Here is a 22,014-nt window from a genome sequence, read left to right on the forward strand (position 1 = left end):
CTTCCAATATTATGCGTATTAATATGGAGTTGGTCCCCCCTTTTCTGCTAAAACAGCCTCCACTCTTCTGGGAAGGCTTTCCACTAGCAGTTGGAACATTGCTGCAGGGACTTGCTTCCATTCAGCCTCAAGACCATTAGTGTGGTCGGGCACTGTTGTTGGGCGATTAGGCCTTGCTCGCAGTCGACATTCCAACTCATCCCAAAGGTGTTGGATGGGGTTGAGGTCAGTGCTCTGTGCAGGCCAGTCAAGTTGTTCCACATCGATCTCGACAAACCATTTATGTATGGACCTCACTTTGCGCACGGGGCATTGTCATGCTGAAACCTGAAAGGGCCTTCCCAAACTGTTGCCACAAAGTTGGAAACACAGAATCATCAAGAATGCCATTGTATGCTGTAGCGTCAAGATTTCCCTTCACTGGAACTAAGGGGCCTAGCCCAAACCATGAAAAACAGCCCCAGACCATTATTCCCCCTCCACCAAACTTTACAGTTGGCACTATGCATTGGGGCAGGTAGCATTCTCCTGGGATCCGCCAAACCCAGATTAGTCCGTCGGACTGCCAGATGCTCCAGTCCAATGGTGGCGAGCGTTACACCACTCCAGCCAACGCTTGGCATTGCACATGGTGACTTTAGGCTTGTATGCGGCTGCTCGGCCATGCAAACCCATTTTGTGAAGGTCCCGATGAACAGTTATTGTGCTGACGTTGCTTCCAGAGGCAGTTTGGAACTCGGTAGTGAGTGTTGCTTCAGCACTCGGCAGTCCTGTTCTGTGAGCTTGTGTGACCTACCACTTCACGGCTGAGCCGTTGTTGCTCCTAGACGGTTCCATTTCACAATAACAGCACTTACAGTTGACCGGGGCAGCTCTAGCAGGGAATGAATTTGACAACTTGACTTGTTGGAAAGGTGGCATCCTATGAAGGTGCCACGTTGAAAGTCACCAAGCTCTTCAGTAAATCCATGTTTGTCTATGGAGATTGCATAGGTGTGTGCTTGATTGTATACATGTGGCTGAAATAGCCAAATCCACTTGAATGGGTGTCCACATACTTTTGTATATAAAGTGTAGCAAGGAAGCCACCCTTTGTCATTTTGCAATGGTAGGATTTATTGTCTTTCTGAATGTATTGTTGCTCTGAGTGGATCTATGACCATTTTTCCTCTGTGAGCAATACATGGTTAACAATATTACTCAAAAGTATCAATAGTGAGCACTGAGTAACGAATACAACATCTCTAATCTCATTATAGGCCTTGTGGGAGCTGGTGGCCTGGATTCGTGTTGTCGTTATTGACTGATTCACTGTATTCACTTTCAAAGACTATGCACAGTTCAAACAAAAAATCTCAACTTTGAATTGTCAAAGTGCTACGATATTATCACTCTTTTAATCTGACTATGCTGCGTTCTCGTGATATTAGAGTTCCCAGGCGACCCTCCAAATCAGAGTATAAATGGGAAACTCAAGAGAAAATTGTCTCCTGAGTTTACGACGTTGTGACGTTTCACCACTGACCTTTTGCATTGCCAACTAAAAGATGACAACTCCAATATTGGTACAAATGTAGCTACTTTGACCATATTGTCAATGTTCAACAATTTAAACAAGCCAACTAACTTTATTATAAACAGCGTTAGCTAGTTTATCGGGCCAGCTAAAATGTGCTAATCATATTGGTTGAAGAACTGTTCAGACCAAAAAGTACATGCATAAAACGAAGTCGTATTTCACAACTACGAAATATAAAACCCAGAGGAGCACATCAACGCAGCACTAATCTGTATATGAACATGTCAGGCACCGAGAACAAAATGTTCACATACAAAATACACGTGCCACGTGCAGACGTGAACGCGCAGCCAATCCACCAATCAAATCAGAGCAGTGGCCGTCCCGCTACAATGTATCAATCCTGGCCTGTGCTGAGGTACACAACACAGAGTTATAATGTTAATTTCAACCATGTTTAGTGCATGATATTTGTTGTCATCTTGACACATTGTCAAACTGTAACCAAAAAGTTTCTAGATCACGGTTGCTATCGCAGCAGGTTCACAGGAAAGACCGTACAGGAAAGACTGGTACAGGAAAGTGGTCTGGCTGTTGTTGGGACACGTGACTGAGAAAAGACTGCGCTGATCTGTTTTGACCCGGGGACATTGTTAGAGAGAGGGGTAGAGAGCACACCAACGAGTTTATTGCTAAGCAAAAGCACACAATATAATTTTGTTGCGAACGGTATGCGCCTGTACTGTGTAATTGAGTTGGACGAAGTTCGCTAGTCAGAGAACCGTTGTTTTGGAAGAAGGAAAAAAGCTCGCTAGCCACTGCGACAAGTTGGAAAATAAATGGTCAGCTTGTTTTCTGACAAACTTTTGATTTGAGAGAAAGCTAGTCAACAATAACTAGGTAATTGACACGGGTCGTGGCTACTTTACCTCACTATGTTTCAAGACGACAAGTGGAACTGATGCTTCTGGACAACACGGCGTTTAGCTAACGTTGGCTGTTTTTCAGAATGATCGGTTGAACGAGGTCTGTCCTTTCCCGGAGCCCATTGTTATCGGAGGTGATCACTCTACCTGCGGGTGGGGTGTTTTGTTTGAGACGGTCGGCATCAGATCAGATGCCTGTGTGTTGTTTGTTTGGTCAGCTAGCTAAAGCCACGGTAGCTAAGCCAAATAGGTGAGGTTACAGTAGCACAGCAAGCTGAGAGAGATGCTTCGTGACGGGACTACTGTCGTGGTTTTGGTGGTGGAATTTGAGACGTTTATTTTTGGGGGGTGGACAGTCAGATTGTCAGCTCAATGCCTTGTTGGCTAGCTAGGTGGTTGATGAAGCAATAACTCGGAGCTAATCTAATGTTTGACGGTCAGATTTAGCTAGCTAGCTCAACTGTTCGCTGGCCAGTTAACAGTGGATCTGACTCGATGGACCTGTACAGTAGCAGTTTGGTAACAAAGCGTTGCTTTGTCGGATAAATAAGGGGGCGATTGGCAGCATACAGGCTACCCAGCTGGTATTGTTGCTTAATGCAATAAGTCAGCAATCCTTTGGAAGATTTGGATCCACACAGTCAGACACAGCAGTATATTGCTGTCAGGGCTGTGTGGACGGGAGTCTTCAGACCGAAGACAGACAGGCTGCCAGATTCCCAGAGGGATCGAGATGACACTGGCTAACATGAAACCAGAGCGAGGTAAGCTGATCTACATGGATTTATTCCATGCCAACAGAAGCTATACTGTTCATGGTATTCGTCTGTGTGAGCCTTCACTACGGTGCCCATCATTGCAGTACTAAAAGGGTCATGAGGATCATATTGACATGATCCATCGTTGGCCTGTGTGTGTTGTTGGATCAGCAGAATGTAGCCAGCCAGGCAGTCCCCCGGAAGAGGGAGAGGTATCGGGCAGAGAGGGAGAATGATGTAACAGCTGGTTAACTTGCTTGCCTGCCTGTGTTGATAACAAAGTAAACCTGACCCAGGCAGGCCAGTGAGGCCACGGGAATTAGGACATTCTGACTGCCAAATTACACAATGGATAGGTGAACAAGATGGCTACAGATATCTGAGCAATGGTTCAATTATAACAACACAATGTCATCTTGTAATTTCTGTCAAAAAGCTGTTTTTGGGGGACAAAACGCAGCAGATCACACTGACGGGATGGAACAACTCACTGCATGATAAAACAGCTCCTGCTTTTGTGTGCCTGAGAGCTCTGCGTTATTCTGTCAGTCTCTGGTATGGGTATGCTGCAATGCTCAAAGCCCTTTGTTCGAACTGAACATCTTCACTGTGACTCTGAATCATCATTATGAACAGAGACTTCGATCTGCTCTCTGCCTTCTGTACTGTCTGTGTGTTTACATGATGTATGATTAACATGAAGTCTGCAGGGCAGCCAGCTTTGTCTGTTTTCATATCAGGTTTATTCAACCGCAGCAGCAGTGGTCTGTAATGCCAGCTCTATTAGTAATACATGGACTGTATTGTATGCCTCCTGCCTGCCAGCCTAGTCTGCCTGCTTGGACATAGTCTAGTAATGTAGTGATTGCTTCAACATGCTTGTCATTAATCCAAGGTTGGTTATGATTCTTGTAGGGGCAACAACATAACAGCAGCTAGTTGGAGCTCAGAGCAGCTAGCTGATACTCTTTGGCCTTAACACATTACCTTCAATCAGAAGACATTTAGCTTCTGTTTGTATTAGTTACCACCAAACATGGAGTCAATCAATAGGCCTGTCTCTATCTACTGTTCTGAGGTCTGTATTAAGACAATATGGCTGTCTGTATCTACTGTTCTGAGTTCTGTAGTAAGAAAATAGGCCTGTCTTGTCTGTACTAGCTTGGTCTCTGTCTACTGTACTGGTCAGACAATAGGCAGGACCTGCAACTACTGCACAGAAGTTTGATGTGGTCACACAGCAACCACTGTCAGACAAAGGAAGCCCAATCAGAGATTGCTTTTCCTACTACACAACAAACCCCACACCATCAGTGTCCTACACACCCATCCTACTGACACTGTACTGTAACATGACTCTCTACCCAATGTCAGGGTGTAAACATGTCGTCCAACACCAAAAGGCTGAGATTTCACCCCTGCACACTGACTCTGGCTTTACCTTTAAAAACCACCCAGGGTTCATGGCTCTGACATATGGATGTGGTAAACACACACTTACTGTTCTACACACTGCAATTTTTTTTTTTTTGCTTGGTCAATTGTAAACAACAACACACACTTTTACTGAGCTACAGAGACAGATCTGGCTTTTCCTGCTGGATCTCAAGTTACTGTAGTAGGACTACATTTACATTTGAGTCATTTAGCAGACGCTCTTATCCAGAGCGACATACAGTAGTGAGCGCAGACATTTTCATATTTTTTTCTACTGGTTCCCCGTGGGAATCGAACACACAATGCCAGGGTTGTGTGTTCAAGTGCCATGCTTTACCAGCTGAGCCTTTCTTTCCCTTCCCCCTCATATAGATTCTGTGTTCTGCTGTGCTGTTGGCTCCCTGTGGGTCTGTCACGGTGGTTCTATTAATAATGTCTAATTGCAATAGAAGCTGCTCTGGAGCAGTTCCCATATGACAGGCCAGCCGATGCTCCCACTGTTCTATTGTTATTATGGGACATACTGTTCCTCTGGTTGAAAATGCAGACAGACAGACGGCCCTCCCTGTACTCCTCTGACACTCTCTCTCCTCCGTTTGTTCTGATCCCATTCTTCTCTCATTTCTTGTCTTATCCTCTCCTCCTCCTCCCATACCCACTCTCCTCCTCATCTCCCTGGCAAGGAAGGTGTTTACGGAGCATTCTAGCCTCTACGCTGAACTAGTGACAGGAGTTAGTTTCTCTAGGCTTTACCCCAGTGAGCTTACTCTGTCTTGGTTCACACACCCACAACGTAACAGAGAGAATGTTTAGAGAATGCGTTCTTGTTTTTTAATGTTTTTTAATGCTTGTTATACAAATTCTGATTCACAAGCACTTTTTCTTCAACTTTAGATTGCAACCATGTGTGTTTATTTGATTTATTTCACCTTTATTTAACCAGGTAGGCTAGTTGAGAACACCTTTATTTAACCAGGTAGGCTAGTTGAGAACACCTTTATTTAACCAGGTAGGCTAGTTGAGAACACCTTTATTTAACCAGGTAGGCTAGTTGAGAACACCTTTATTTAACCAGGTAGGCTAGTTGAGAACACCTTTATTTAACCAGGTAGGCTAGTTGAGAACACCTTTATTTAACCAGGTAGGCTAGTTGAGAACACCTTTATTTAACCAGGTAGGCTAGTTGAGAACACCTTTATTTAACCAGGTAGGCTAGTTGAGAACACCTTTATTTAACCAGGTAGGCTAGTTGAGAACACCTTTATTTAACCAGGTAGGCTAGTTGAGAACACCTTTATTTAACCAGGTAGGCTAGTTGAGAACACCTTTATTTAACCAGGTAGGCTAGTTGAGAACACCTTTATTTAACCAGGTAGGCTAGTTGAGAACACCTTTATTTAACCAGGTAGGCTAGTTGAGAACACCTTTATTTAACCAGGTAGGCTAGTTGAGAACACCTTTATTTAACCAGGTAGGCTAGTTGAGAACACCTTTATTTAACCAGGTAGGCTAGTTGAGAACACCTTTATTTAACCAGGTAGGCTAGTTGAGAACACCTTTATTTAACCAGGTAGGCTAGTTGAGAACACCTTTATTTAACCAGGTAGGCTAGTTGAGAACACCTTTATTTAACCAGGTAGGCTAGTTGAGAACACCTTTATTTAACCAGGTAGGCTAGTTGAGAACACCTTTATTTAACCAGGTAGGCTAGTTGAGAACACCTTTATTTAACCAGGTAGGCTAGTTGAGAACACCTTTATTTAACCAGGTAGGCTAGTTGAGAACACCTTTATTTAACCAGGTAGGCTAGTTGAGAACACCTTTATTTAACCAGGTAGGCTAGTTGAGAACACCTTTATTTAACCAGGTAGGCTAGTTGAGAACACCTTTATTTAACCAGGTAGGCTAGTTGAGAACACCTTTATTTAACCAGGTAGGCTAGTTGAGAACACCTTTATTTAACCAGGTAGGCTAGTTGAGAACACCTTTATTTAACCAGGTAGGCTAGTTGAGAACAAGTTCTCATTTGCAACTGCGACCTGGCCAAGATAAAGCATAGCAGTGTGAACAGACAACAACACAGAGTTACACATGGAGTAAACAATTAACAAGTCAATAACACAGTAGAAAAAAAAGAATCTATATACATTGTGTGCAAAAGGCATGAGGAGGTAGGCGAATAATTACAATTTTGCAGATTAACACTGCAGTGATAAATGATCAGATGGTCATGTAGGGATACTGGTCTGCAAAAGAGCAGAAAAGTAAATAAATATAAACAGTATGGGGATGAGGTAGGTAAAATTGGGTGGGCTATTTACCGATAGACTATGTACAGCTGCAGCGATCGGTTAGCTGCTCAGATAGCAGATGTTTGAAGTTGGTGAGGGAGATAAAAGTCTCCAACTTCAGCGATTTTTGCAATTCGTGTGTGAGAGGGAAAGGGAGCCATCACAGTGCAGTGTTTAGCTCAGTGCTAAGTGAAGTCATCTGACTGACTTGTTGTTCAACATATAGGCTAGTGCTGTGGCTGTGGCCCCTGTGCTGGCTGAGAGAGACAAACCCAATCGGATGATTATTTGAATCAGCTGTGTAGTGTAAGGGCAAAAACCAAAACGTGCACCCCTTGGGGTCCCGAGGACCGAGTTTGGGAAACCCTGCCCTAATTCTAATCCTAATTGTAACCCTAAACCTAACCCCTAAACTTAAAATAGCCTTTGTCCTCCCACGAGGGACTGTTCCCCCCCCTTGTTTTACTATCCTTGTGGGGACAACGATAGGAGAACCAACACACATATTGCACAGACAAAGCTTTAACAGATCCCATAAAGAGCCATTGCAGAACAGTCACAGAAGAGCAAGGAAATGGTCGGATGTCACACACACACACTAAGTACATAGGCTACAACACACACATGATCTCACAATGAGTCATGGTCCTGGAGAGGAACGAATAAGGGAGGAGAGACAGGGGGGGGACAAGAAGAATAGATGGGAAGGGGAAGAGAAGAACAGAAACTTCCTGGTCACTGAAGGCATATTGAAGCTTTCTTTACATAAGTGTCTAGTGGAACGTGCCTTTGAATCAGTGTTTTTTTGTTTGTTTGGAGGTGTTTCCTGTTGGAGGTCTATCAAGGCGTCTCGGGGGATGTCCACACCCCTCAGACAGATTACCCCCCCCCCCCCTTATAAACTGGGTGGTTCGAGCCCTGAATGCTGATTGGCTGAAAGCCGTGGTATACCAGACCGTATATTATTATTATTATTTTTACTGCTCTAATTATCAAATCAAATTTTATTTGTCACATGCGCCGAATACAACAGTCAACACCTTACAGTGAAATGCTTGCTTACAAGCCCTTAACCAACAATGCTTTAAGAAGTTAGAAAAAATAAGTGTTAAGTAAAAAATACAAAATAAAAGTAACAAATAATTAAACAGCAGCAGTAAAATAACAATACCTAGGCTATATATATATTTTAGTTATTTAACCTTTTATTTAACGGGGCAAGTGAATCAAGAACAAATTCTTATATACAATGACGGCCTACCGGGGAACAGCAGGTTAACTGCCTTGTTCAGATTTTTACCTTGTCAGCTCAGGGATTCGATCTAGCAACCTTTTGGTTACTGGCTCAACGCTCTAACCACAAGACTACCTGCCCTCCCATATACAGGGAGTACCGGTACAGAGTCAATGTGCGGGGGCACTGGTTAGTCGAGGTAATTGAGGTAATATGTACATGTCGGTAGAGTTAAAGTGCCTGTGCATAGATTATAAACCGAGAGTAGCAGCAGCATAAAGAGGGGTCTGGGTAGCCCGTTGATTAGCTGTTCAGGAGTCTTATGGCTGTTAATACCAATTACGTTGGTAACCAGTTTATAATAGCAATAAGGCACCTCGGGGGTTTGTGATATCAGGCCAATATACCATGGCTATGGACCGTGTCCTAACACTCCGCTTTGCGGCGCGCATAAGAGCAGCCCTATTGTCCATATACCACACCCCCAAGGCCCGAACAGCCAGTAGAGCACAGAGTTGAGGGAACTCTCACCGACAGCCAAGCCCGACAGAACAATCAGACAGTCAATCAGACTATTATGCCAACCTTCTTGCAGTGATTCACCTACAACAGGTGTTTTGTTATTCACCATACACACAGGTGGGTACAAAAGGACAGGCGTAATGTTACTTCACTCACCAGACAGAATGACAGGCAGGTACAAAAGGACAGGCGTAATGTTACTTCACTCACCAGACAGAATGACAGGCAGGTACAAAAGGACAGGCGTAATGTTACTTCACTAACCAGACAGAATGACAGGCAGGTACAAAAGGACAGGCGTAATGTTACTTCACTAACCAGACAGAATGACAGGCAGGTACAAAAGGACAGGTGTAATGTTACTTCACTAACCAGACAGAATGACAGGCAGGTACAAAAGGACAGGCGTAATGTTATTTCACTAACCAGACAGAATGACAGGCAGGTACAAAAGGACAGGTGTAATGTTACTTCACTAACCAGACAGAATGACAGGCAGGTACAAAAGGACAGGTGTAATGTTACTTCACTAACCAGACAGAATGACAGGCAGGTACAAAAGGACAGGTGTAATGTTACTTCACTAACCAGACAGAATGACAGGCAGGTACAAAAGGACAGGTGTAATGTTACTTCACTAACCAGACAGAATGACAGGCAGGTACAAAAGGACAGGCGTAATGTTACTTCACTAACCAGACAGAATGACAGGCAGGTACAAAAGGACAGGTGTAATGTTACTTCACTAACCAGACAGAATGACAGGCAGGTACAAAAGGACAGGTGTAATGTTACTTCACTAACCAGACAGAATGACAGGCAGGTACAAAAGGACAGGTGTAATGTTACTTCACTAACCAGACAGAATGACAGGCAGGTACAAAAGGACAGGTGTAATGTTACTTCACTAACCAGACAGAATGACAGGCAGGTACAAAAGGACAGGTGTAATGTTACTTCACTAACCAGACAGAATGACAGGCAGGTACAAAAGGACAGGCGTAATGTTACTTCACTAACCAGACAGAATGACAGGCAGGTACAAAAGGACAGGTGTAATGTTACTTCACTAACCAGACAGAATGACAGGCAGGTACAAAAGGACAGGCGTAATGTTATTTCACTAACCAGACAGAATGACAGGCAGGTACAAAAGGACAGGCGTAATGTTACTTCACTAACCAGACAGAATGACAGGCAGGTACAAAAGGACAGGCGTAATGTTACTTCACTAACCAGACAGAATGACAGGCAGGTACAAAAGGACAGGCGTAATGTTACTTCACTAACCAGACAGAATAACAGGCAGGTACAGCGACAGGTGTTTTTGTTCTCACAGAAAGGGTCAGTCACGTCTGTTCACTGGGATGTAGGACTCTGTTGTGTTTTTACGTGCTGGATGTGTCACGCTGACTGTCTTTGTAGACCCCTGGGCTCCAAAACATGCCTATTGTTATTCTTTTGTCAACAATAATAAACCTGTTATTATTAAAGGTGCGGTATGTAACCAACATAGAAGTGCTCTGACAGGTTCCTGTGTTGGCTGGTTCTGTAGTTCAGTTCCAGTTCAGCGTGTGATTCGGCTCCAACCAGTCCTCCCAGTAATGCTCTTATGTAAGTGTGGTGGTCTTATCTGGCTCATGCTGGCCTGACACACACACGTGTGTACACACATACAGGCTCACGCTCACACACACAAGCTTAGTGGTCGCTCGGGCTCATGCCTGACACACACACACTCAGGCTCAGTGGTTGCTCTTGCTCAGAACCAGCACGGGACGTAAGTCTGTTGACCCGACCGGTTCTGTGTTAGTGACATCATCAGCTTCTGTGTGCCGGTCACCTCCTGTGACCCTGTGGCTCCTCCCTCATGGTTGCGCTCAGCCAACCGGCAGCCAGCTCAGCAGGAACAGTAGGAACCATCTGGCCCGCTCAGTTTCCTCCTGGCAGGGGGAAGGATTAGCAGAGCGCACCACTCTCTATGCCTTCCCTGGCCCATATATGATGCTCTGTGATATTGGCTGCATGTCAAAATTCTATATTAGCTTCCTCTCCTCTCCTGTGATATGGGCTGCATGTCAATAGTTTACATTGGCTTCCTCTCATCTTCTCTCTCCTTCCTCACTGAATGAAAAAGACCTGTGTTCAGAATCAGATCAGTGCAGATCAAGAAGAGGGGACAAGATGAGGAAACCACTTTAGAGGAGACGACTAGAGGAAAGTAACGGTAACAGACAATTGACAATTTCACACACACCCCATAGTTGGAGCTGAGTAGAGTCCCCTTGCTGGGTCAGATTCCTCTTGGCCAACAACAACACACCTCCCTCCAAAAGTCAGCCAACATCTTTACTGTTCTAAACATGGCCGCCCACCACCACGCATGGTTGCCTTCTCTCACTCACATGCTGTTGCTATATCTGAGATGAACTCCCACATGGTTAGTCAGCTTGCTGCTTGTTCTGTTGCTTTATTTTAGTAACAAGGTCAACTCCTAACCAGATGATTGGTCTGCCTGTGCTGTGCCCCTGTTTAAAGGCATCTGGAAAGAGAGCTGTCTATTGACACAATATGTAGGTTTGAATACATTGTGGAGCATAGATGACTATCAGTGGCCTGTATCTAACGCTGGCCTCTACACGATAACCAGCAACAGAGGAATTGGTTAAAGCACAACTAGTTTGGCAAGTGGCCGCCAGTCTAGATAGATATCAATCAAAAGTTTTTATAGAGCCCTTTTTACAACAGCAGTTGTCACAAAGTGCTTATACAGAAACCGAGTCGAATGCCCCAGAGAGCAAGCAATGCGGATGTAGAGGCACGGTGGCTAGGAAAAACTATCTAGAAAGGCAGAAACCAGGCTCTGACGGGTGTCCAGTCCTCTTCTGGCTGTGCCGGGTGGAGATTCTAGGAGTGCATGGCCATTAAGGTGAGATCTTTCTTCAAGATGTTTCCAACGTTCATAGAAGACCAGCAAGGTCAAATAATAATGACAATGGTTATAGAGGGTGCAAGAGGTCAACACCTTGGGAGTTAATGTCAGTTGGCTTTTCATAGCCAGATAGATAGAGGGTTCGACATGTCAGTCGTCTGACCTCTATCTATTGCAGAGAAGAACCACCCATGACCTGGCTAGGTCAGTCAGTCCTACAGAGATATATTAGGCCATGGCTGTCCAGCTCAGTTCAGCACTTTAAAAAGTCTGACTGCCACACTTCCCATGGCCTTTGGAGCGTTGTTGACGTTGCTCAATTTGTCCTCTGTGTCAGAAATGTAATCTCCTGAGCGCTGTAGGTCAGAGGGGTATGTTTGTGGGTTCGCATATGCATGCGCACGTTCAACCAAGGCCAGATAGACCCGGCTCAGCCAGCAGGAGAGACCAGCTGAGTGTGCAAAACACACACACACACACAATCTGAATTCTCTAACATGTGGCTGTTTGCGGGGGCTGTAAACTCCTCAAAGCCGAGGTTAAAGGGCAGAGCACAGACTATCAGTCTACAGACTATAGAGTAAAGTGTAGTTGTGCTCAGAGTCCGCTGTTGAGGCCATAGTGGGTACACAGCGGCGAGTACTACCCTGCTGTCCTACCCTGTGCTGTGCCAGTTACGCAATCAGGATTAGTGGGACAAAGAGTGGGCTTCTGCAGAGAGAGAGCACTGGCTCTGGATGCCTTTACACCCAGGCTAGTGAGGGCATGATCAGGGCTAGTCTGGTCAGGGTCACCTGTAATGGTAAACATCTAGGCCTTCAGAGCTGACCCCAGTCCACACAGGACCATGATTAAAAGCTTTAGCTAGGCTGAATGCTCTCGTTAGACTCGTCACTAGTGTTTTAAATTAGCAGTTGGGCTCAAGTAAAAGCTTAATCTGGTGTTTGTGTGAAAGCCCTTCTGTTGCAGCAGCTAGTAATGAGGGTTTGAGATGTGTGTGTCCGTTGGGCCTGGTGTGTTTGAGAGTTCCAGACAATAGCAGCCGGAGGAGCTGAGTTCACAGCAGCAGAAAGAGAGAGCTGTACCCAACCCTTTAAGCCAATCAGAAGGCATCTGTGTGTTGCTATGTGTGCTGTGAATCTGCCCCTTTGTGTAAAGGAGGGGGGGGGGGGGGGGGGGTAGATAAAGGGAACAAAGACAGAGAGCTCTCAGGAAACTGTAAATTTAACATGGCTAAACTTCAAACTCTATTCTCTTTATTGTTCCTACATGTTGGCCTGCCCTGAAATCACATCACATGGAACAGGCAACTGCATCTTTGTAACACTTTTCTGTTTGCTTGCTGCTACAGTGTAGGCTAGTTAGTGTTTTTGTAACTTAAATCAGAGCTCCTGTAGAGTGGGCTGGACTGCTGTCTGTTTCAGTCACTGAGGCACAGATTCGGCCTCATGGAGAACAAAGAGTCTGTAAGAACACACAGACACACACACAGACACAGTGACAGGCAGTCATGTCATAGATGAGTCACACACATGTGACTCACGTGCCACTGGAAACACACACACGCTCACACACAGACCCAACTCATTCCAGCACACAATGAATCCCCGTGACAGGACATTAACATGATCTGTGTGTTGCCATGGCAACCCTTTGTCCCCATGCAAAATAGATGTGCACTATGACCAGAGGAGGAGAGGAACCTCAGGGCTGTATGTGTTCGCTGGTGTGTGTTAAGGTGTGTTAGCTGGTGGTGTGTGTGTGTGTTTTCATTGCGTGCCGCCACTGCTAATCGTTGCCGACCACTCCCAAAAAATATGATTACTTATTATTATGAAGTTATATATTGTTATCTTTGAGAACTATCACCAAAATAAAAATGATTTATGTCATGGCATGGGGCTCCCTAATTTGAGTCACTCAGATGGCATAAGCCATGGCAAAATTTGTAGAATTGCAGGAAATGACATTTAAAACAGAAGAAGTTGGTCTCTTCTTCCAAGAGGAGGCCTTTAAACATGTTGGTAGGAGGCTGCACAATTGGCAACGCCCACTACGACGCCCCCATCCCCGCTAACTTGAAAACAATCCTAGGGGAAACCTGTAGGCAGTGGTAATTGTGTTACGGTGTTCGCATGCTCCCAGACGAACAGTTCAGAAAAGTTTGTGCATATAATATGACAACATTTTGTGATGTTTTTGTTCGTTTTGAACTTTTTTTCGGTTGTTCGGACAAACATTTTTTTCTAGAGGCAAGATGAAGTTCGGCGCCGAAGTCTACTCCCCTTCGTCAGGGATTGGTCAACAGTAGGGATTCTTCAATAAATCTTTGTTGATTTTTCAATGAGACTCGTTTTCATTGAGAATACTGCACCAAACATTTTTAGTTAGATGTAAAATCATTACAATGAATGACACATTTCTAGAGTTATTTTAGATTCATTCTAACTATTTGGAGGATTTTGGGGTATGGTTAATGCTGGTTGGTGTTAATGCTGGTTGGTGTTAGTGGGGGGTATGGTTAATGCTGGTTGGTGTTAGTGGGGGTATGGTTAATGCTGGTTGGTGTTAGTGGGGGGTATGGTTAATGCTGGTTGGTGTTAGTGGGGGGTATGGTTAATGCTGGTTGGTGTTAGTGGGGGGTATGGTTAATGCTGGTTAGTGGGGGGGTATGGTTAATGCTGGTTGGTGTTAGTGGGGGGTATGGTTAATGCTGGTTGTTGTTAGTGGGGGGTATGGTTAATGCTGGTTGGTGTTAGTGGGGGGTATGGTTAATGCTGGTTGGTGTTAGTGGGGGGTATGGTTAATGCTGGTTGGTGTTAGTGGGGGTATGGTTAATGCTGGTTGGTGTTAGTGGGGGGTATGGTTAATGCTGGTTGGTGTTAGTGGGGGGTATGGTTAATGCTGGTTGGTGTTAGTGGGGGTATGGTTAATGCTGGTTGGTGTTAGTGGGGGGTATGGTTAATGCTGGTTGGTGTTAGTGGGGGTATGGTTAATGCTGGTTGGTGTTAGTGGGGGTATGGTTAATGCTGGTTGGTGTTAGTGGGGGTATGGTTAATGCTGGTTAGTGTTGAGTAGTTGTAGTGTTGTTATATTTATCCCAGAGGGGCCTGCCCTGCTGTAACTGTAATCAGAATTACCATGGAGAAGCTGTCTAATCTCACACTACTGCCTACCACAACTAATATATCCACTCACTGTGTGTTTAATGTTTCATGAATTAAGTGTGTGTGTGTGTGTGTGTGTGTGTACTAGGCCAGCTGATCAGTGGGCTCCGTTCCAGTTCCTCTTCAGGCCAGCAGCAGTAGTTCTATTAATAAGACCTGCGTGCTGCTCTGCAGTCAGTCCGCTCTTTATAAACCTCTCCTCTTACATAATACACACTCGCTGTACACATTCACACACGATACACACACTAAAAACAGAAAGCTGACACCAGAGCAGCCTTGTCCCATATTTCTCTGGCCTATCCCACTGGAACAGAGGATCTCTCTCTCTTTCCCTCCTTATTCTCCCTCCTTTGTTTCCCTCTCTCTTTCCCTCCTGCCAGAGCTTTACATTTAGCCTACTCCACTTGGAGGGAGCAGAGGGTTAGCAGAGCAGATCACTGTATAGGAAGTCCTATAGGCTGCTCCTCTCCCTTCTCACTCTCACCTGTCCTATAGCCATTAACCAGTCAAAGCTGGGTTTCTCTCCCCGACCCCCTCTCCAACTCACTAAGTCTCAGCCTACAGCTGACTGCAGCCCCCTCCCCTGATCCATGTTCTCTGTGCTGTTTCTGTCTCGCTCCCACTCTGTGTCTGTGTTGACTGTTCTCTCTCCGTGTGCAGATAGCAGCTCTGAGCACGTGGGAGGAGTTCCCTGGAAGAATGTGTGTGACTGCCTGACACACACACAAACAAACACACACCCACAAATACACACACACACACACACACACACACACACACACAGAGACAAACTAGACACACAGCGACCCCCAGAGCCAGCTGAGAGGCTCTTTGTTAGAGCTGGGTTGTAGGGAGGACAGGGCTCTGTTTGAACATAACCTCTCTGACTGTCAAGCTTGTGTTTCTGTTGCTCCACCCTAACCCAACCCTGACCGGACAGACACTACAGCAGAACACACTGTTCTTTTTCTGTCTGAGTGTTATTCTGTGCTCAGCTGACGTGGATATTCTAAAATGATCCCCAGAACAGGAATAGTGTTGTCCTTCCTCCCTTTCTGTCTGTGTTTAGTGGTTAGTCTGGACCAGGGTGTTGTAGCATGTTGTCTCCTACTCTACAAGAGAACAGGAGCCTGCTGCCATTTGATTTGTCTGAGTTCCATGCCTTATCCCATTCTACACTGTCTATGATCTCTGAATGCGTGTTCTTGCTTGAATTGTGTAACTTGAAATGTATCCCCGTCAGAATGTATCTGACCAGTGTTTTTCTTTTCCCCTTCTTCCAGACGTGGTGGTGGAGGAGTTCTTTGAGTACGATGCTGAGGACTTCCTGGTGTTCCTGACCCTGTTGATCACTGAGGGACGGACCCCAGAATGTTCTGTGAAGGGTCGCACAGAGGGGCTGCACTGCCCCCCTGCAAAGTCCGCCCTGCCGCCCCTACACAGGCACGAGTGCAGTGACAAACTGCCACAGGTAATGTCCACAAACATACACACACAGATAACACACACTTCCCCAGGTAACACACACACACACACACTTACCCTCCCCTGTCTGTGTGTGTTCAAGTGTGTGCAGGCGCGGCGTGTGCGCTCGGAGGTGTGTGTGTTGTGGAGGAACAGTATTCCCATCATGGTGGAGGTGATGCTGCTGCCAGACTGTTGCTATGGAGATGAGAGTCCCCCTAGTGACCCCATCAGTGACCCAGCGATCAAACAAGATGCTCTGCTACTGGAGCGATGGACTCTGCAGCCTGTACCACGACAGTATGTACACACACACACACACACACACACACACACACACACACACACACACTGCAGCCTGTACCACGACAGTATGTACACGCACACACACACACCCTGCAGCCTGTACCATGACAGTATGTACACACACACACACACACACACCCTGCAGCCTGTACCACGACAGTATGTACACGCACACACACACCCTGCACCACGACAGTATGTACACACACACACACACACACACCCTGCAGCCTGTACCACGACAGTATGTACACGCACACACACACACACCCTGCAGCCTGTACCACGACAGTATGTACACGCACACACACACACACCCTGCAGCCTGTACCACGACAGTATGTACACACACACACACACACACACCCTGCAGCCTGTACCACGACAGTATGTACACGCACACACACACACACACACACACACCCTGCAGCCTGTACCACGACAGTATGTACACGCACACACACACCCTGCAGCCTGTACCACGACAGTATGTACACACACACACACACACACACACACCCTGCAGCCTGTACCATGACAGTATGTGCACACACACACACCCTGCAGCCTGTACCACGACAGTATGTACACACACACACCCTGCAGCCTGTACCATGACAGTATGTACACACACACACCCCCCCCCTGCAGCCTGTACCACGACAGTATGTACACACGCGCACACACACACACACACACACACACACACACACACACACACACACTGCAGCCTGTACCACGACAGTACGTACACACACACACTGCAGCCTGTACCACAACAGTATGTACACACACACACACCCCCTGCAGCCTGTACCACGACAGTATGTACACACACACACACACACACACACACACACACCCTGCAGCCTGTACCATGACAGTACGTGCACACACACACACCCTGCAGCCTGTACCACGACAGTACGTACACACACACACACTGCAGCCTGTACCACAACAGTATGTACACACACACACCCCCTGCAGCCTGTACCACGACAGTATGTACACACACACACACCCCCTGCAGCCTGTACCACGACAGTATGTACACACACACACACACACACACACACACACACACACACACACACACACCCTGCAGCCTGTACCATGACAGTATGTGCACACACACACACCCTGCAGCCTGTACCACGACAGTATGTACACACACACACCCTGCAGCCTGTACCATGACAGTATGTACACACACACACACACACACACACACACACACACACACACACACACACACACACACACACACACACACACACACACCCCCTGCAGCCTGTACCACGACAGTATGTACACACACACACACTGCAGCCTGTACCACGACAGTACGTACACACACACACACACACACACACCCCCTGCAGCCTGTACCACGACAGTACGTACACACACACACACACACACACACACACACACGCACACACACACACTGCAGCCTGTACCACGACAGTACGTACACACACACACTGCAGCCTGTACCACGACAGTATGTGTACACACACACACCCTGCAGCCTGTACCACGACAGTATGCAAACACACCCCCTGCAGCCTGTACCACGACAGTATGCACACACACCCCCTGCAGCCTGTACCACGACAGTACGTACACACACACACACACACACACACACACACACACACACACACACACCCTGCAGCCTGTACCACGACAGTATGCACACACACCCCCTGCAGCCTGTACCACGACAGTATGCACACACACCCCCTGCAGCCTGTACCACGACAGTATGCACACACACACACACACACACACCCCTGCAGCCTGTACCACGACAGTATGTACACACACACACACACACACACCCTGCAGCCTGTACCACAACAGTATGTACACACACACACAACCCCCTGCAGCCTGTACCACGACAGTACGTACACACACACACACACTGCAGCCTGTACCACGACAGTATGTACACACACCCCCTGCAGCCTGTACCACGACAGTACATACACACACACACACACACACACACACACACACTGCAGCCTGTACCACGACAATACACACAGACACACACCCTGCAGCCTGTACCACAACAGTATGTGTACACACACACACACACACCCTGCAGCCTGTACCACGACAGTATGCACACACACCCCCTGCAGCCTGTACCACGACAGTATGCACACACACCCCCTGCAGCCTGTACCACGACAGTATGCACACACATACTGGTCGACCGATTAATTGGAATGGCCGATTAATTAGGGCCGATTTCATAAATCGTAAATCGGTATATATTTTTTTACACCTTTATTTAACTAGGAAAGTCAGTTAAGAACACATTCTTATTTTCAATGACTAGGAACGGTGGGTTAACTGCCTTGTTCAGGGGTAGAACAACAGATTTTTACATTGTCAGTTTGGGGATTTGTTTTTGCAACCTTCCGGTTACTAGTCCAACGCTCGAACCACCTGCCTTACATTGCACTCCATGAGGAGCCTGCGTGGCAGGCTGACTACCTGTTACGCGAGGGCAGCAATAAGCCAAGGTAGCTAGCTAGCATTAAACTTATCTTATAAAAACAATCAATCTTAACATAATCACTAGTTAACCACACATGGTTGATGATATTACTAGTTTATCTAGCGTGTCCTGCGTTGCATATAATCGATGCGGTGCCTGTTAATTTCTCTTTGAATCACAGCCAACTTCAACAAACGAGTGATGATTTAACAAGTGCAGGACACTGTCGTTGCACCAATGTACCTAACCATAAACATCAATGTCTTTCTTTAAAATCAATACACAAGTGTATATTTTTAAACCTGCATATTTAGTTTAATATTGCCTGCTAACATGAATTTCTTATAAATAGGGAAATTGTCACTTCTCTTGCGTTCCGTGCAAGCAGTCAGGGTATATGCAGCAGTTTGGGCCGCCAGGCTCATTGCGAACTGTGTGAAGTCCATTTACTCCTAACAAAGGCCGTAATTAATTTGCCAGAATTTGACATAATTATGACACAACATTGAAGGTTGTACAATGTAACAGCAATATTTAGATTTAGGGATGCCACCTGTTAGATAAAATACGGAACGGTTCCGTATTTCACTGAAAGAATAAACGTTTTATTTTCGAAATAATAGTTCCCGGATTTGACCATATTAATGACCAAAGGCTCGTATGAAATACAAATGGTATAGAGAGAAATAGTCCTATAATTCCTATAATAACCTCAACCTAAAAGTTCTTACCTGGGAATATTGAAGATTCATGTTAAAAGGAACCACCAGCTTTCATATGTTCTCATGTTCTGAGCAAGGAACTGAAACGTTAGCTTTTTTACATGGCACATATTGCACTTTTACTTTCTTCTCCAACACTTTGTTTTTGCATTATTTAAACCAAATTGAACTTGTTTCATTATTTACTTGAGGCTAAATTGATTTTATTGATGTATTATATTAAGTTAAAATAAGTGTCCATTCAGTATTGTTATAATTGTCATTATTACAAATAAATAAATACATAAAAATGTTTAAATTTAAAAAAAAAAAATAAATAAATAAATAAATAAATAAATAAATAATCGGCCGATTAATCGGTATCGGCTTTTTAGGTCCTACAATAATCGGTATCAGCATTGAAAAATCATAATCGGTCGACCTCTAGTACACACACACTGCAGCTTGTACCACGACAGTATGTACACACACACACACACACTACAGCCTGTACCACGACAGTATGTACACACCCTGCAGCCTGTACCACGACAGTATGTACACACACACACACACACACACACTACAGCCTGTACCACGACAGTATGTACACACACAATGCAGCCTGTACCACGACAGTATGTACACACACACACACACTGCAGCCTGTACCACGACAGTATGTACACACACACCCTGCAGCCTGTACCACGACAGTATACACACACACATACAATGCAGCTTGTACCACGACAGTATGTACACACACTGCAGCATGTACCACGACAGTATGCACACACGACACACACTTTTTGTCAGGACTAGGTTGAGCTAGTGGCACATGCAAAAACTGGAATATTCCACTTTGCCGCCGTATCAAACAGAAAACATGTCTATACACTACCGTTCAAAAGTTTGGGGTCACTTAGAAATATCCTTGTTTTTGAAAGAAAAGCACATTTTTTGTCCATTTAAAATAACATCAAGTTGATCAGAAATACAGTGTAGACATTGTTAATGTTGTAAATTACTATTGGAAATGACAGATTTTTAAAAATTGAATATCTACATAGGTGTACAGAGGCCCATTATCAGCAACCATCACTCCTGTGTTCCAATGGCACGTTGTGTTACCTAATCCAAGTTTATCATTTTAAAATGCTAATTGATCATTAGAAAATAACTTTGCAATTACATTAGCACAGCTGACAACTGTTCTGATTAAAGAAGCAATAAAACTGTACTTCTTAAGACTAGATTAGTATCTCGAGCATCAGCATTTGTGGTTTCGATTACAGGCTCAAAATGGCCAGAAATAAGAACTTTCTTCTGAAACTCGTCAGTCTATTCTTGTTCTGAGAAATCAAGGCTATTTGATGCGAGAAATTGCCAAGAAACTGAAGATCTGGTACAACGCTGTGTGGTACAATGCTGCTTACTACTCCCTTCACAGAACAGCGCAAACTGGCTCTAACCAGAATAGAATGAGGAGTTGGAGGACCCGGTGCACAACTGAGCAAGAGGACAAGTACATTAGTGTCTAGTTTGAGAAACAGACACCTCACAAGTCCTCAACTGGCAGCTTCATTAAATAGTAGCCGCAAAACACCAGTCTCAACATAAACAGTGAAGAGGCGACTACGGGATGCTGCCTTCTAGGCAGAGTTCCTCTGCCCAGTGTCTGTGTTTTTGCCCATCTTAATCTTTTCTTTTTATTGGCCAGTCTGAGATATATATTTTTCTTTGCAACTCTGCCTAGAAGGCCAGCATCTCGGAGTCGCCTCTTCACTGTTGACGTTGAGACTGGTGTTGTGCACCAGGGCCTCCCACTCTTTCTATATTGTATATTTTTAAGACTGACCATGAAAACAATTGCCATTGGCATCGTTGCTAATGCTAATTTCCTTAGCCATTGCTAGCTAAAGCAAAGGCCTGATTCTCTCTCCTCCCCCCTGTCTCTCTCTAGGAGCGGTGATAGGTTTATAGAGGAGAAGACTCTGCTGTTGGCTGTTCGTTCCTACGTCTTCTTCTCCCAGCTCAGTGCCTGGCTCAGTGCTTCTCACGGCATTGTACCCCGAAACATCTTGTATAGGTAATACACACACACCTTCCTCTACAGGTAACACACACAAGAATACACGAAGAACCTCTTAACGACTTCCCTATTATTTTTCTATATTGTTACTGAATGTTGATCATAAAATACTTTCCAAAGTGAACTAAATAATTTGATGTG

At 45.3% G+C, this 22,014-nt stretch overlaps 1 protein-coding gene across 2 annotated transcripts in view; it reads left to right on the forward strand.

Moving 5' to 3' along the window:
* The first annotated feature begins 1,888 nt into the window (after positions 1-1,888).
* Positions 1,889-22,014, forward strand: part of LOC110506774 (atos homolog protein A) — a 28,745-nt gene continuing 8,619 nt past the window's right edge. Inside the window, exons 1-4 of one of the 2 annotated variants that reach the window (XM_036981020.2) lie at positions 1,889-3,209; positions 16,073-16,260; positions 16,357-16,553; positions 21,745-21,870. In XM_036981020.2, coding sequence (XP_036836915.2) covers positions 3,179-3,209; positions 16,073-16,260; positions 16,357-16,553; positions 21,745-21,870 — 542 coding nt within the window. In that variant the 5' untranslated portion in view covers positions 1,889-3,178. Of the gene's footprint in view, positions 3,210-16,072; positions 16,261-16,356; positions 16,554-20,444; positions 20,495-21,744; positions 21,871-22,014 lie in introns of those variants that run through there. The other variant, XM_090238951.1, reaches the window with a different exon arrangement.

This window comes from Oncorhynchus mykiss, chromosome 6 (assembly GCF_057628025.1).
Source record: "Oncorhynchus mykiss isolate SJ-2025 chromosome 6, ASM5762802v1, whole genome shotgun sequence".
In the NCBI taxonomy this organism is placed as follows: Eukaryota; Metazoa; Chordata; class Actinopteri; order Salmoniformes; family Salmonidae; genus Oncorhynchus; species Oncorhynchus mykiss.